General features: G+C 52.5%; 1 protein-coding gene across 3 annotated transcripts in view; it reads right to left on the minus strand.

Annotated features, from left to right (window-relative positions):
* Positions 1–857: 857 nt before the first annotated feature.
* TMEM120B (transmembrane protein 120B) overlaps positions 858–15170 on the minus strand; it is a 46923-nt gene continuing 32610 nt past the window's right edge. The window contains exons 7-13 of one of the 3 annotated variants that reach the window (XM_060027992.1): positions 12424–12513; positions 5064–5129; positions 4487–4548; positions 3214–3306; positions 2278–2342; positions 1853–1921; positions 858–1198 (exon numbers count right to left, since the gene is read on the minus strand). In XM_060027992.1, coding sequence (XP_059883975.1) covers positions 1112–1198; positions 1853–1921; positions 2278–2342; positions 3214–3306; positions 4487–4548; positions 5064–5129; positions 12424–12513 — 532 coding nt within the window. In that variant the 3' untranslated portion in view covers positions 858–1111. Of the gene's footprint in view, positions 1263–1852; positions 1922–1947; positions 2343–3213; positions 3307–4486; positions 4549–5063; positions 5130–12423; positions 12514–15170 lie in introns of those variants that run through there. The other 2 variants (XM_060027990.1, XM_060027989.1) reach the window with 2 other exon arrangements.

Below are 15170 nucleotides of genomic sequence, written 5' to 3' on the forward strand. Positions count from 1 at the left end.
CCATCTATGTACTCTGGTCGACAGGGATTTCTAAGTAAGTCGTTAAGGACGGCTGAGGCCCATATGAGAAGACGCAGAAAATGTAGCCAAACTGTTCGCTTCTTCACCCTCCCCACAGATACAGAACCTAACGTGAGGTGACCAACAGACCTGCCCTGGCCTCTAGAGTGTGGCCGCCGCCTCGAAGTGAGCCTGCTCAGACGCCCCCCACGTTCCAGAAGCTCTGAGGTGAAGGGAGGAAGCCTGAGCGTGGGTGACCTCCACGCTGGCTTACGTCCCAACCATTGCCGAGGGGCTTGACCCCACGCCCTGAGTGCTCACGGAGAGAATCTGGGAAGGTGGGCTGAGGGGTGGGAGTCATGAAGCCCCCAAAAGTGGACCCAAACTTTGAGAGAGAAAAAAAAAAATAGCCCTCACACCAGCCAGACGATGCAGGGGCGCCCTCTGGTGGTGACCCTCAGAAAACCCTCCCGCCTCAGGCCAAGCCCTGGGCCTGTGGGAGGCAGGGCCACCTGGCGGCCAGCAGGCTGAAGACTCAGGAAGCACAAAGAGTACGAGGCACAAAGACACGGACAGCGGTTCTCCGAGAACCTGAACACCCGCGCGGCGGACGCGCGGAGGCCGGGAGCTTACGGCAGAAGCGGTGCCCCGGGGAGGGCGGCTCCCCGGAACACGGAAGGGCTTCCTTCCACCCGCCTGGGACTCAGTAAGTAGCAGGTCAGCGGAAACCCAACCCCAGCGAGGCACGTCCGAAGCCCAACCTGAAGGGCTCAAACGACAGGATGGGGGACAGAGGGGGACCCTGAGGCTAAGCCTCCCCCACCCCCCAGGAAGACTGACGCAGTCTCGCGGAGAGCAGCGGGGTAAGAAGGCGGCAGATTCTAGGGAAGGGGGTGAGCCGATATTAAATATGTCATAAATAGGGAGGCTGGGGCGGGCTAATACTGCACGGACAGGTTGGGGTCACATTCCTCTTGTCCGGCCGGGGACCGGGGCCTCGGCTCTGCTCCCAGCGATGCCGCTGGCCCCTGAGGTCACTGCTGCCAGTGGCCACTGGCACTGGTTGGGAGGAACCCGGCAGCGAGGGTGTCGCCAGGGATCCCCTGCAGTCTCAAAGTCCGGGGGTCGAGGGGCGCCGGCCCCGTGGCTCACGGCTTCTTGGCCTCGCTTCTGTTCTTCTGGAGTTTGGTGTGCACGACTTTGAGTGTGGTCAGGAAGTTGCCGAGGAAGAGGACAAGGAACGTAAGCGCCAACACGAACACCTGGGCGGGCGGCATGCAGAGAAGGGGGTGCCCAGGGCAGGGAAGGCGAGGCAGAAAGCACAAGAGAAAGAAGGCAAAGGCCGCGCCGGCTTGGGTCAGCTCTCCTTGCTGAAATGCCCCCCGCGCCCCCCGGGAGCTCAGAACCCCCTTGGCACAAGAGAGATCTGGGCTAACTGGGTGAAGGGTGTGAGTCCTACGGGGTCAGGCAGAGTCCTGGGGGGCTCCTCCCGCGGCCCCCCTCCTAGCGCGAACCTCCTTGGGTTTCTCAGACCACTGAGGGGCTCCCTGGTCTCCCGAATTCCCTCCCACGGTCTCCCAGGCCCCAGTTGCAGCGAGCTCTGGACTGCAGGGCCCTACAGGGCAGGCAGGGGGCAGGGGGAGCTGAGGAAGGAATTCTCCCCGAGCGGCCCCAACCTTCCTCAGGAAACCCCCAACCAATACGCACACACGCTCCACACACACACACACACACACACACACACACACACACACACACACACACACACACACACACACACACACACACACACACACACACACACACACACACACACACACACACACACACACACACACACACACCCCCATACCTGCCATTCTCTGCATTCCTCGTGGCTGGAGAGCTCAAATAACGTGATGGCATTGTAGAGCTGCCAGAACTGCAGAGAGGGGAGACAGGCACTGCTCAGCCCACCGGAGTCCCCTGGAGACCCACGTGGGAAAGCCCAGGGAGAGCGCCAAGCCCCGCAGCTTCTGCCGTCAACTGCCCTTGAGACACTGACAGCCCCCCCAAAATGAACCTGGGGCACCCCGCCTGGGGTTGGGCGTGCTGGTCCCGAGGGCCGATTCCGGCTCTTGCCTTTGGCATCCCTGGACACTGGGGCCGTCTCAGCCCCAGGACCCCGTGGGGCCCAGCTCGGGAATGGCTGGTGAGAGAGGGAGAGCCCTGAAGACCTTCTGTTCCCGGGGGGTCTGCCCAGTGTAGGGGATACCCACAAACTCCAGGGGGACTCACGTGGCCACAGAACAGGAAGGGCAGAAGGAAGGTGAGGCCTCGCCACATCCAGGACTGAAATCCTTCTGTGGGGAGGAAGGAGGGAGCGAAGGGCCCGTGTGAGGTGGCCCAGGCAGGCCAGTCACTCTGAGATTAGCCAGGTTCAAACGCACGGATGGGGGAGGGGCACAGCCCTCACCTCCTCCAGGTGGGTGAGCGCTCACTAGGAAAGTAACCCAGGAAAAAACATGCAGAACACCTGCCACCAGGCCTGACTGCCCTCACGCCTCAAGTCACCGTGAACCAAGTGGGCTGACAACTCTTACAGAACACTGATGTGCCGGCACTAGCTTTCTAGTAATTTCTTTAATTTGCACGGGATTTTGCATTTTATAATTGGCTTTTGCATGCATCACTTCAATCGAGTCTTGATGAAATAGAGCCTACTGTGCAGAGTAATTCGATGGAAATGACCATCTTAAAAGATAGAAGGTTTTTATTAACCACACTTTCCCCTGAAAGTTTAGATGAGGAGTCTCCGATTTTTCCTAATGGGGCACCCACCTTGCTGAGTGAAAGCTAAGCACACATAAATTGCATAAGTGTAAAAACACTAGCCTAAGATTATGTACATCATAAGACACAGACACAAAATATCCATTTAAAAAGAAGCTAGAGGCCAGCATCCAGGGCCTGGCCCACAGCTGGTCTCGCACTTGTCAGCTGAAATGGAATCCCACGACGAATTATGAAAAGCAACTGTGTTAGTGTATATATGTCAAACCAAAGAAAAAAAAAGAAAAGCAACTGGGGTGAGGTCGGCAGACTGGCTTCGCGTGTGGCAGGTCTTGTCAGGTTCTTACTGGCACCTGTTCCCAGTGAGGAGTGCAGGGCGAGGTCTGGGGGAGCAGGGAGGGCCGGTGCTTGCCCCTCCACCCCCCAGGCTAGGCTACTCACCCACCGTGAGGTCCAGGTGATTCCTCTCCCCTAGGGCCCGCAGCCGGTAGAGGCAGCCCCTCTGGTAATAATATTGCAGGAACTGGACACAGCCTGCAGGGGGAGCCCAGCGCCCAGCTCAGGGACTGGAAGACCCAGCGACACCTGCACTGCAGGCTGGCAGGTCTCCATTGCCCAGAGGGTACAACCTCCTCCCACCCCCAACACACACACACACACACACACACGCACGCACGCACGCACGCACGCGCGCGCGCGCGCGTCTGAACCTGCTTTTATTCCTTCAAAGAGAGCTCAGGTTATCTGAGACTGCAACTAAGCCCCAACTAGGCTAGAAACTTCTGGAGCTTTCCTAGGCATGCAGTTGGCACTCATCAGATGCTTGCTGGAATGGTGGCACCATGCTGGGAGCTGTGTGCTCCCAGCACCAAGACATGAAAGAGACAGTTCCATACAATGGGGTACTTTGTAGTCACTAAAAATTAAGGAGGCAGAATTCCGTGTTGACGTGGAAAAATACCCACGATAATTGTTAATAGAATATAAACTAGGTTATAAACAAAGCTGTGTAGAGGGATCCCATGTTTGTAGACTACACATAATGCAGTATATGTGTGTATATATATATATTTATGAATAAAAATGTTTGAAAGGACATAGATCAATTAACACCCTAAGGGTGGAATTATATGTAATTTTCCTTCTTGGCTTATGTTTGTATTTGCCTGTAAGCAGGGTTTTATTTAAAAATTAAATTGTATTTTTTGAATAGGTAATATGCACTTGGCATCAAATTTAAGGGGAACAAACAGTAAAGAGAGTAAAACTCTCTCCCTGTCCCCCAACCACCCAATTTCTGCTTCTCAGAGGTAACCCCTCGTTGTATATAAATCCAGAGCTATCTTAAATGAGAAAAAGAACATAAATTTCCATTTTGAGGAAAACAGAGTTAGTGCCCCCAACACCCCTCAGTTCCTGAAGGGTACAGTTGGTCCAGTTCTGATCCAGGGAAGAAAAAGGCAGTGGCTGGAGATCCAGGGCGTGGGTGTGGGTCAGACATTGCTCTCTTAAGGCCAGGGGCTGGGCAGCAGGATGGAGTTGATGGGGGGTGGATGGCTCCTTCTGGATTTCTGGGACCCTCCCCTGTCCCTGGCCGACCAGGGACTTCCCCCAGTCTCACCTCCCTTCCACACAAGACACACCCTTCACAAAACAGACTCCATCAGTGAAAGCCACACCAAGCCTCCCCTGAATCCAAGCAAGAGACACTCACTCTGGAAAATGGAGAACGCTAAAAACTGATCGCGAAACTTCTGATAAATCAGTCCGTTAGGCCTGCAGAGAAGTGGGGGAAAAGCAAAGATGAGCCCCCGCTCTGAAACCATTTGTTCATCCCCACCCCATCTCTGTTCCAACCAGAAGAGAAAAGAAGATTTAAAACCCAATTCTACCTTCTTTATCGCCATGTCCCTGGGGCTGGACCAGGTAATTTCCATCACTGCTTTAATCCATTCTACAACCAGGGGAGTGCAGGCAGGCATCTTGAAGCCTAAATTCCCACCGATTCCCCCTAACCCTCCATCAGTCACAGCCTCGTCCCTGTGCTTGTTCTGTCCAGACTCGCTTGCTGTCACCCCGGCCAGGAGGCAGACAGGACGTTCCTCGGAGAAGTCCCCAGCCGACTTGGGGTGTCCCTGCAGCCCCATCGTAAGCTCACGCTTTACGTCATGGCCCAGATGTCAGGCCATAAGGCCCCTGCATCTGGACCCCTCAGCCACCACCAGTGCTCAATTCACTGGCTCCTTGGGGAGAGTGAGCAGAGGCCCTGGGGCACAGCGGGGGACACTCACCAGGTCAGCATCACTCCAGACAGGAACGTGGACACGTAGTGGTGAGACACCCACCAGCCTTTGATTCTTAAAAGAAGAGAAAGAAAAGGAGCTCAGGCCGGGAGAGAAACGCAAGTGTCTCCCTGCTTCCCAGCTTGTGTCTGCGGGGGGGTGCCCTGTGACCCAGAGACAGCTCCTTGGAGGAAGAAACGTACCCACGCCAGGACTTCTCTCTTTCTGTCCAACAAGATGCACAATCACACAGAGACCCAGAGAGGCACTCGGGCCTCCAGCAGCTTCCCACTACCCTCAGAACACATCCCTAACCTCCTCATGACCCCAAGCCCCGCCTCCCCGTCCCCCCTCCCCCCACCCTAAGAGGCTCCAAGCATCCTTTTCTTTGAATCTGCCAGGCCCATTGCTACCTCGAGGTCTATTATGGGCTGAATTGTGTCCCCCCCGCAAATTCCTACGTTGAAGTCCTAACCCCAGTACCTTAAAATGTGAGTATATTTGGAGACAGGGCCTTTCAAGAGGTAATTAAGGTTAAATGAGGTCATAAGGGTGGGGCCCTAATCCAACAGGGCTGGTGTCCTTAGAAGCAGAGGAAGAGACACCAGGGGTGAGCGGTCTCAGGAGAAACCAATCCTGCTGGCACCTTGATCTTGACTTCTAGCCTCCAGAGTCGTGAGAAAATAAATTTTTGTTGTTCCAAGTCCCTTAGTCTGTAGTATCTTTTCATGGCAGCCTGAGCAGACTAACAAAGTCTTTGAACTTGTTGTCCTCTCTGCTCCAAGACCTTGGCCTGCCTGGCTCCTGGTCCAAGTTCAAATTTCGGACCAACTGTCACCTCCTCCAAGAGGCCTTCCCTGACCACCTTATCTAAAACAGCTAGACAGGGGCAGAACAGGAATAAAGACGCAGACGTAGAGAATGGACTTGAGGACACGGGGAGGGGGAAGGTTAAGCTGGGACGAAGTGAGAGAGTAGCATTGACATATATACACTACCAAATGTAAAATCGATAGCTAGTGGGAAGCAGCCGCATAGCACAGGGAGATCAGCTCGGTGCTTTGTGACCACCTAGAGGGGTGGGATAGAGAGGGTGGGAGGGAGACGCAAGAGGGAGGGGATATGGGGAATATGTATATGTATGGCTGATTCACTCTGTTATAAAGCAGAAACTAACACACCATTGTAAAGCAATTATACTCCAATAAAGATGTTAACAATAAATAAATAAAACAGCTAGACAGCCCCGATCTGTAACACACTACCCTGCTTCATTTTCTTCATGGTGCTCGCGCTATCTGAAATTATTTTCTTCTCATTTGTTTCCTGAACCCCGTTCCCTGCTCAAAAGAGCAGGGATTTTGTCTGTTCATCTGTGACACCTGGCTCAGAGCAGGTGCTCAGTAAGCGTGTTGAATAAACACAGAACACTCGCACACGTTTATGCAGAGCTGTAGCTACCTACGTTACCCCACACAGATGCAGAAAGACAACGGGCTGTACACGCTGCATCTCGCACCATCCCCGACGCAGCTTCTCTCTGGGAGCCCCATGCCCTAGGCTCATCTGCTCCTCCGTCTACAGCAGGCCCTCGCCCCAGTCAGTCCAGAAGCTGCGGGAACCGTGCCGTCAGAGCCCAGCGGTCCCCCAGCTCAGGGCTCTCACTCCACAGCAGGACAGGGAGCCTGGCTGTCACCCGCTCCGCAGTGTCACAGGCAGCCTTTATCCTTCGAAGTCCCCGAGTGTTTCAGGCCTCTGCTGGGCTCCCCGGCCCCTCTCCAGGAGCTCAGTTATCGGAACATGATGTGGCAGCAATCTGCCCTGTCAAATGCACCCTGGGATGCCAGGAATTGGGACCCCCGAGGCATCCACGTGCGAGTAGCACTCAACCTTTGTCTTTCCAGAACTCTCTCGGGAGAGAACTGGAGTGCAGCCAAGTGGGGAGATGGGGTCCAGGGCGCTCCTGCTCACCAAACGGTGGCACCTGAGGGTCTGCTGGTTTGGGGGACGAGCTGCTGGATTAGACTTTTCTTTGGAACTAAAATCATCCTGCAACTTGCTTTCTTGTCTCGACTCCCAGGCAGCTATCTGTGGACCTGTCACTGACTTCTTAAATGCGACACGACATTTCAGGATGTGGCTCTGCCGTTCCTGAAATGTTGCTATCATGCTCCATGATGCCACGACACACTGTGGAAGCCCCCCGTGCGATGACGCTGTTTCTCCACGGCAGCTACCAGGAAGTACGCAGGATGGCTGGGTCGGTGGGCACGTGCGTGGTTACTTCTCAAATTACCCTCCAAAACGGCTATCCCCATTTCCACTCCCATCCTCAGTGGAGCCTGTCGAGCTCCCCAAACCCTCACCAATGTTGGATACCCAGTTTTAAAATTTCTCCCAGTCTTATTATGTGACGATTGGTGTGTCGTGGAGGCTTTAATCTGCATTGTCCTCATAAGTGGATCTGACTGCTCTTAAAACCTTCCAGCCCGAACACAGACATCATAAAAGCAGGAACAGCATCTTACCCCTGTCTTCTCTTTGCAGCCCTTCAACAGTTCTGGCCATTAAAATAAAAAGAAAGAAAGGAATGAAAGGGACCTCCCTGGCGGTCCAGTGGTTAAGACTCTGTGCTTCCAATGCAGGGGGCGTGGGTTCGATCCCTAGTCAAGGAACTAAGATCCCACATGCTGCAGGGTGTGGCCAAAAAAAAAAACAAGTTCTGGCCATAAACTGGGGGTTAAGGCAATGGCCTGTGGATGCTTGAGGGGCTGTGCTGACGAGCAAGGTTTTAGGTGGCTCTTTATTCCCACCACTAACAGCATCAGGTAAACAGTAGGTACTCAAGAAATGTTGAAACCAAAAAAGTGATGTCCAGGAGGTGCAGCTGGTCTAGATGCCACCAGCACAGAGGTGACAGGAGACTGATGCAGGTGCCACGGGAGTTCAGGGACAGGATGAGACATCCGTCCACTTGTTTGTTCCCAGTCTCCCCTTCCCTGTGTCCCTGTCTTGCCCGTCAAGAGTCTACAAGGACCCCTGGCTCTAATTTTCTGACTGAAAACACAGCTGGCCCCATCCTTAGCCTTTCAGCTTGAAGAGCTACCAAGAAGTTTCTGCAAGCCCTGGAGGCCTGGCAAGCCCCACTGTCCTTTGTCCTACCCGCAAAGGTCCCTTGAGAAATGCCCTCTCTGTACGGGAACGGCTGGAGGCAGACACAGGCTCTGGGCCACAAGCTTGGCTGGGCAGCAGCTTTTAATTTCACAGCTCACTGTGCCCAGAGCCCAGCGCTGACAGATGCCACCAATAAACCCAGCTCAGCGGCATTGGGAGAGGCTAAAAATGGCCTCTTCCCAGCGTGCGCTCAGCAGCCCCATGGTCCATCTGCACACCCCAGGGTTCTGGGCTGGTTTCGTTCACATGTGTGTGTCTATACGACAGTCTTACTGTGATGTCATTCAGACACTGTACAATTCACCCATTTAAAGTATACAACTCAGTGGTTTTCAGTATATTCAGAGAGTTGTGCAAACACGACCACAATCAGTTTTAGGACATTTTGTATCACCCGTATCACCCCGGACAGAAAGCCGCACCCGTTAGCAGTCACCCTCTGGCCCGTTCTGCCACAGAAACGAAGCCTGCAGCAGCCTGTGGGCTTTTTAAATGAGCAGACGGTAGATGCCCCAGGAAGGGTGGCACACTGCATGGCCAGCATGTAGGGACAGCATGTCCTGGTATCTGGGGATTGTGGCCGGAGAGCTCCCTTCAGGGCCCTTCAGCCATGTTTGCGTGTGTGCATAAGACCTGGGCAGCAGTCACTATTCAACCCCTGGCTGGCTTTGAGCTTTGGGTCAATCTGGGCGGCTGGGGGAATGGCTTCTACACGGAGGCACCCTCTTGCCCCTGCCACCCCTACACCTCTGTATCCTAGGAAAGGCCCTTATAAAAACCCATCAGATCTAGGCATTGGTGGGGTTGGCTTGCCAGAAAAGCCAGCGTGATTCCTGATTCATTATTCATTCTGGCCCGGAACTAGGGCAGAGGACATCTGTTTTGACTGCCTGTCAATCACTCCCTATTCTGGTTCTCCCCCTTATCGTTCCTTCGGGGAATCACCTCACCCCCACACTCAGTCTGGGTGGCTCAGTGGAGCTAAGTAACTGGGCACATCACCCAGAGCCAGCCAATCAGGGCTCTGCATCCCTCCAGCCACAGTGATTGGGGCAGGGATGAGCATGTGACCTGCACCTAGCCAATTGGAAGTCTGTCTCAAGATCACCCCTAGGCCAGTAGAGGAAAGATGCTCTTTCCTCTCGGACTGCTGATCTGGTAGAATGCTGGCCTGGGCTGCTGGGAGCCAGTGAAGGAGATAACAGAATAAGGAGAAGGAGGGGGGCTGTTACATTGTTTGAGCCCTTCTGACCTCCTTGAACGATTCATATGCTCCCATAAATACCCCTCATGTTTACTCCTATCAGGTGGTTTTCTGTCATTTGCAAAATTTGCAAGGGAGGTTGACTTGCTTATTACACTAATTGAGCTAATGAGCTACATCTCACATGGGAAGCATCAGACACAAACCAAGGGTGGCTCCAGCCCATGATGGGGGGCATCCTCCCCACACCCCACCTCTCCAGGCCTTCTTCCCCCAATACATCCCTAATTCAGGTCTTGGATGCAACTGGGAACAGGACGAAAAAGGCCCCGTCAGGCCAAAACTTGGGCAGCAGGCCTTCAGGAAACCCATATGGCTCAGTTCCAGCTGTCTTTCGAACACAGGTATGGCTCCAATGACCTTCCCCTCATTGCAGAGCTTGGGTTCAATTCATTTCTACATAGACCCTGGGGTGTTTACTGGGTATCGACTGTGAGCTCCAGAGGTAGCCCTGAGATGCTTCAGAAATAAGAAAGGTAGTATTCATACCAATCCGGACCCACTCCCTCTTCCTCACTGTGCTTTCTTGAAAGGGTTTCTTAGCTATTCCCTAATAAGTGCCAAGTGTGAGGGGAAACCTCACAGGCATCTCCCTTGCCCGCCCCCAGGAGAGGAATCAGCTCTGAGAAGGAGCTGGGGGAGGATGGAGGCTGAATACGCAACAGATGTTGAGGATGAGTCACAAGTTTTAATCACCCAGATTCCATCCACCTGCCGTGCCTCCCTCCCCCACAAACTGGCCACAACTCCCACAGTCATTCCAGAAAACGAGACACCTTTACGGGCCCACCCCACTCATTCCACACTCCCACCACCAACACATCTGTTGTCCCATCAGAGCACAAGCCCTAGGGAGGCCCCAGAAAAGGCCCCATTAAAGTGTCAGGAAAGTGAGGGGGCTTTGGAACCCCACTTTCCCCCTTCAGCCCTCCTCCCTGTTTTCTGGGTGTGCCCCACACTTGCAGGCACCTCCACTCAGTCCTGCTCCCTCCTCTCGGGGACCACCACCCCCTCCCCAACCACATCCACAGAAAAAAGTGACCAGGATAACTCTTACTAAAGTGTTAGTGACTGTTAGAGATGTAGCATGTCCCTGAACACTCTTAATATGAGTCCAGCAGAAGGAGGAAACTCCAAGGCCGACAGCAAGCCCTGGGATGCACAAAGAGAATTAGTAACAAGAAAGCCTGGCCCATTGTCCTGGGCCCATTTCCCCACTATGTACTACTCTGAGTCCCCTCCGACCCCACCCAAAAGCTGGAAGACACTATTCACTACAATTAAGGAAAACTACAAATGTTATTTATTTGGTAAGATTTTCTACTTCAGTGTTTCCCAAAGCATGGGGCATGTACCACCAAGTTTTAGATGGTACCTGAGTGTAACACTAGATGATACTGAATCACGTGGTGAGAAGTCATGTTTTCTCTTCTTTCCATTCTCCTGATTAAGTCAAGGAGAGAGTCTCAGTTAAATGCTAGGACACCTTTAATGCCTCTCGAGATCTGCTCATCTCCCTTTTTACACACATACACACGCTGAAGAGAAATAGCAGGCCTCAGGAAGGAAGATTACTGACTTCAATAAATTAGACAATGAAAATGAAAATCTATTTTTACACTATTTCCTCTTTCCTGCAATTGATGCTGCTTTTCCACATATGGTGGTGAAATAGTTCCCTTTTAAAATAAATTAATGTTTATTTAAGTAGAAAAAAAAAAGGAAGGATGGATTTAAAATGTGAGAAAATTATCATCCAGGTGATATTGGACATGGTAAAAATGGTGTGCATGGGACAAGAATGAATGCAGTTTGAGAAACACTGATCTTTTCTAAAGGGCTACATGCTACAGGGCTGCATACCTAAGAACTGCTGTTCCCCTGGTCCTTACCTCTTGGCTCTACGTTCAGGGTAAGGCCCGGCAGGGCAGGGATATGCCATAAGAGACCACTGGGCAGAGAAGTAAGATGGTGGCAAATTATTTGGGGGTTTGGCAAACACCCCAATCTTAAACACACAGCTCCTGGCCGTTCCTTACCAGCCCCCAGGAAGGAGGAAGTGGGGAGGGGTGGGAGGTTGTTACTTTTTGTTTCAGGAAAAACGGACAAGAATGGTGTGCAGAGGTTCAAATGGACACCCCCAAAAGGCATCCGACCTGTGGAAAATGGGTCCTGCAAGTGGCAAGTCGTGGATCTTAACTCAGTCCCGAGACTCTCATTGCCCTGTGAGAGGACCATCCACTTTTCTCACCAGAATCCATTCAACCTTCTGGTGACAGTACCCTGATTTTCCTCTGCGAAACCATTCCTCTCCTGACACTCAGCTTCTAGGCTTTCATTGACAGCCCTGGGGGTGGGCACAAGGCTCACAACCAGCCAATCACAGCGGCGCATTCGCTGGCCACAGCGATTGGTTCAGAGATGGGCACGTGATCAGTGAGTGCCAGTAGGACCCAGTGAGACTCTTGGAAGAGAGGAACGTGCCCTATTTTGCTGGGAATGCTAGAAATAAAGATGTGAGCCTGGAGCTGCCGGGGGCTCCTACCTGGAATCTGAGAATAAAAACAGCACAGTAGAAGGCAAAGGTGAGAGACAGAGAGACACTGGGTCCTGATGACATTGTCTGAACACCTGGATTAAGCCTTACCTGAAGTCAGTGCCAATGGACCCATTCCTTGATATGAGAATATAAATTTCCTACTGTGTTAAGTAGTGCATTTGAGTTAGGGTTTCTTGTAAGCAAGAGACTGAGCACAGCAAATGAGGTGCAGCAGCCGATACCGTTTTCCTCCTCCCTGGGTCTGAACGGTCATGAATACCCCACCCCCACAAGGAGGAAGGGAACGCAAGGCGAGGGTGACAGCCCTCACCTCCATGACAGATTTCCCTTTGGCTCCCCCATACCCGCCACAAAGCTGGGCCCCCAATTACCTCGAGCCGTTGCTGATGAGAATACTCTCCCGAATCGTCAGGGTGCAGTAATACCATACCAGCAGGAAGTTAAAGACTTCGTCTGTCACCCTGGCATAGAGAAACAGCGCCCGGGGCGGAGGGGGCAGGCATGAGAACCAGGGACGGCTGTCCCCGCCACCACAGCTGGACAGCAAACCAGGACGAGAACCGCCCACAGAGGCATGCCTCCAGAAACCCCCAGTGACCCCGGGAAGGCGGCGGCGTGTCTTCTCTCCACCTAGAATGCCCATCCCCCCGCTCACCTTTCTACATGAATCCTACCCGCCCTTAAGGCTCTAGCTGAGGTTTCCCCTCCTTCCTTGACCGCTCAGCCCACGACAACCTGTTTCCCTTCTAAATTTGACATCTGTCTGATATGAAATTTCCGGTGGGATGACAAGAGAAGGACTTTAAGCAGGAAACCTAATTTGCAATTTTAAACTATCTGCAGTGTTAACTCCAGTGTAAACTCCTTCCATCCCCTTAAACCGTCTGTAAACTTTGCTGCACATACAAAAAGATGAACTTAAGAACTCCCTGGGCTTCCCTCGTGGTACAGTGGTTAAGAATCCTTCTGCCAATGCAGGGGACACGGGTTCGAGCCCTGGTCCGGGAAGATCCCACATGCTGCGGAGCAACAAAGCCTGTGCGCCACAACTACTGAACCCGCGTGCTGCAACTACTGAAGCCCGCATGCCTAGAGCCCGTGCTCCGCAACGAGAAGCCACTGACCGCAACGAGAAGCCTGCGCACCGCAACAAAGAGTAGCCCCCGCTCGCCGCAACTAGAGAAAGCCCGCGCGCAGCAATGAAGACCCAACACAGCCAAAAATAAAATAAATAAATTAAAAAACCCCCCTGCCTCCTCTACAGTGGGCAGAACAGGCCTTAAAGGCAGGCAGAACATGGCAGCTAGAGTCGTGCTGTGCCCTGGTCAGAGGGGAGAGCCTTAGACATGCTGTGCGTGACCTTGACTGGCCTCAACTTTGCCATCTGTACAATGGGAAGGTTGACCCCCTCCATGAGCATTCCTGGGTGAAGGATCCTGGGACAGAGCCAGCAACAGACAGCCCCTCAGAGGGCTCCCCTGCCACTGGCTCTGTCTGACGGGCCCTCGATAAAGACTCTATCTTTGACCCCAACAGGAAGCAGCTCTGTACCTCCTGGTGTCACACAGATCCATTTGTCGTGGGAACAGAAATGACTGCATGGGGAGGGAGAACACCCCCGATCTCCTCCATTCTATCCCTGAACTGGGAGATCCTTTTCCCCAACTACAAAGGCCCTGGGAGGGAAATGGGAGGATACAACTTTAACAATAATAAAAGACGTTGGGAGACGTCTGGGAGAGTCTGTGAGAATGAAGATGAGAGACTCCTAATTACTTAAATGTGTAAAGTCCCCAAAGAAGAGATGACAGTTGAGTAGGGCCTTGAAGGTTAAATATACGGAAATGTGCTTTCATTAGTGTTGATAATAACTAAATTTGACCTGTTGAAATGGATACTTGTACCTATTATGCTCACTTATATTGTTCCACTTTTTATTTATTATGTACTTATTTATTTGTTATCTTTTGGCCACGCCGTGTGAGGCATGTGGGATCTTAATTCCCCGACCAGGGATCGAACCTGCGTGCCCTGCATTGGAAGTGTGGAGTCCTAACCACTGGACCACCAGGGAAGTCCCATGCTCCGCTTTTTATTTTGTAGACAATTATAGCACAAATGCTACATATTGCATAAATGTGTATATTAAAATATCTGTTTAAATCTTAGACCAAATAATCAATTTGATATACTAAATGCTGTCTTTAAAAAAGACATTGGAAGGTGTCTTTTAAGCTATGTGACCCTGTTTCATGGTCACAGATGACAGACTCTCAGCCCCGCTGAACCACTGCCTGCAGAGGTAGTCTCGGGAGGGTCAGGAACAGACTCTGGAGACACGGGGCCCGAGTTCCAAGCCAGTCTCTGCCTCTTCCCAGCTGTGGGACCAAGGACAAGTCAGTGATTCTCCCGTGCCGTCACCTCCCCATCTGTAAAGTGGGGAGAGTCACAGCACCTCCCGGGTAAGCTGCTGAGAGCATCTGCTGAATCTAGAACAGTGCCTGCAGCCTAGGAAGAGCCATGGGTGTCCCGTCATAATAACTTGGGAAGCACCACAGAGCGCCCAGAGTCCAAGAAATGAGTCTCATATGCCTAACTCTGAGGAAATCAAAGGCCTACTTGACTTGCACAGGAAACGGGGGAGTGAAGATGGCCTCCCACTGCAGAGGGTCACTTAGATATCTCCAGACAGGAGGCAGCCCCAGAAGCGAGCGGTGGTTACCAGCATAGTTTCCACTGGTCCCTTCCTATATCAGTAAAGAGAGGAGTGAAAATAGTTTTATGGCCCTGGCACGTTAGGGACATGCTTGAGGTGCTGGTCTCAGTCTGCCCTGCCAAAGTGTTTGAGTTTCCTGTTGCTGCTGTAACAAATGAGCACATACTTAGTGGCTTAAAGGAACACATTTATTCTATTACAGTCCTGGAGGTCAGAGTCTGAAATAGGTCATCAGGTCAGAGCCGTGTTCCTTCTGGAGGTTCCAGGAGAGAATCCACTTCCTTGCCTTTTCCAGCTTCCAGAGGCCGCCCGCATTCCCTGTCTCATGGCCTCACATCACTCTGACCTCTGCTTCTGTCATCACATCTCCGACTCTGACCCTGCTACCTCCCACTTACTAGG

The sequence above is a fragment of the Delphinus delphis genome, chromosome 13, assembly GCF_949987515.2.
Source record: "Delphinus delphis chromosome 13, mDelDel1.2, whole genome shotgun sequence".
Lineage (NCBI taxonomy): Eukaryota > Metazoa > Chordata > Mammalia > Artiodactyla > Delphinidae > Delphinus > Delphinus delphis.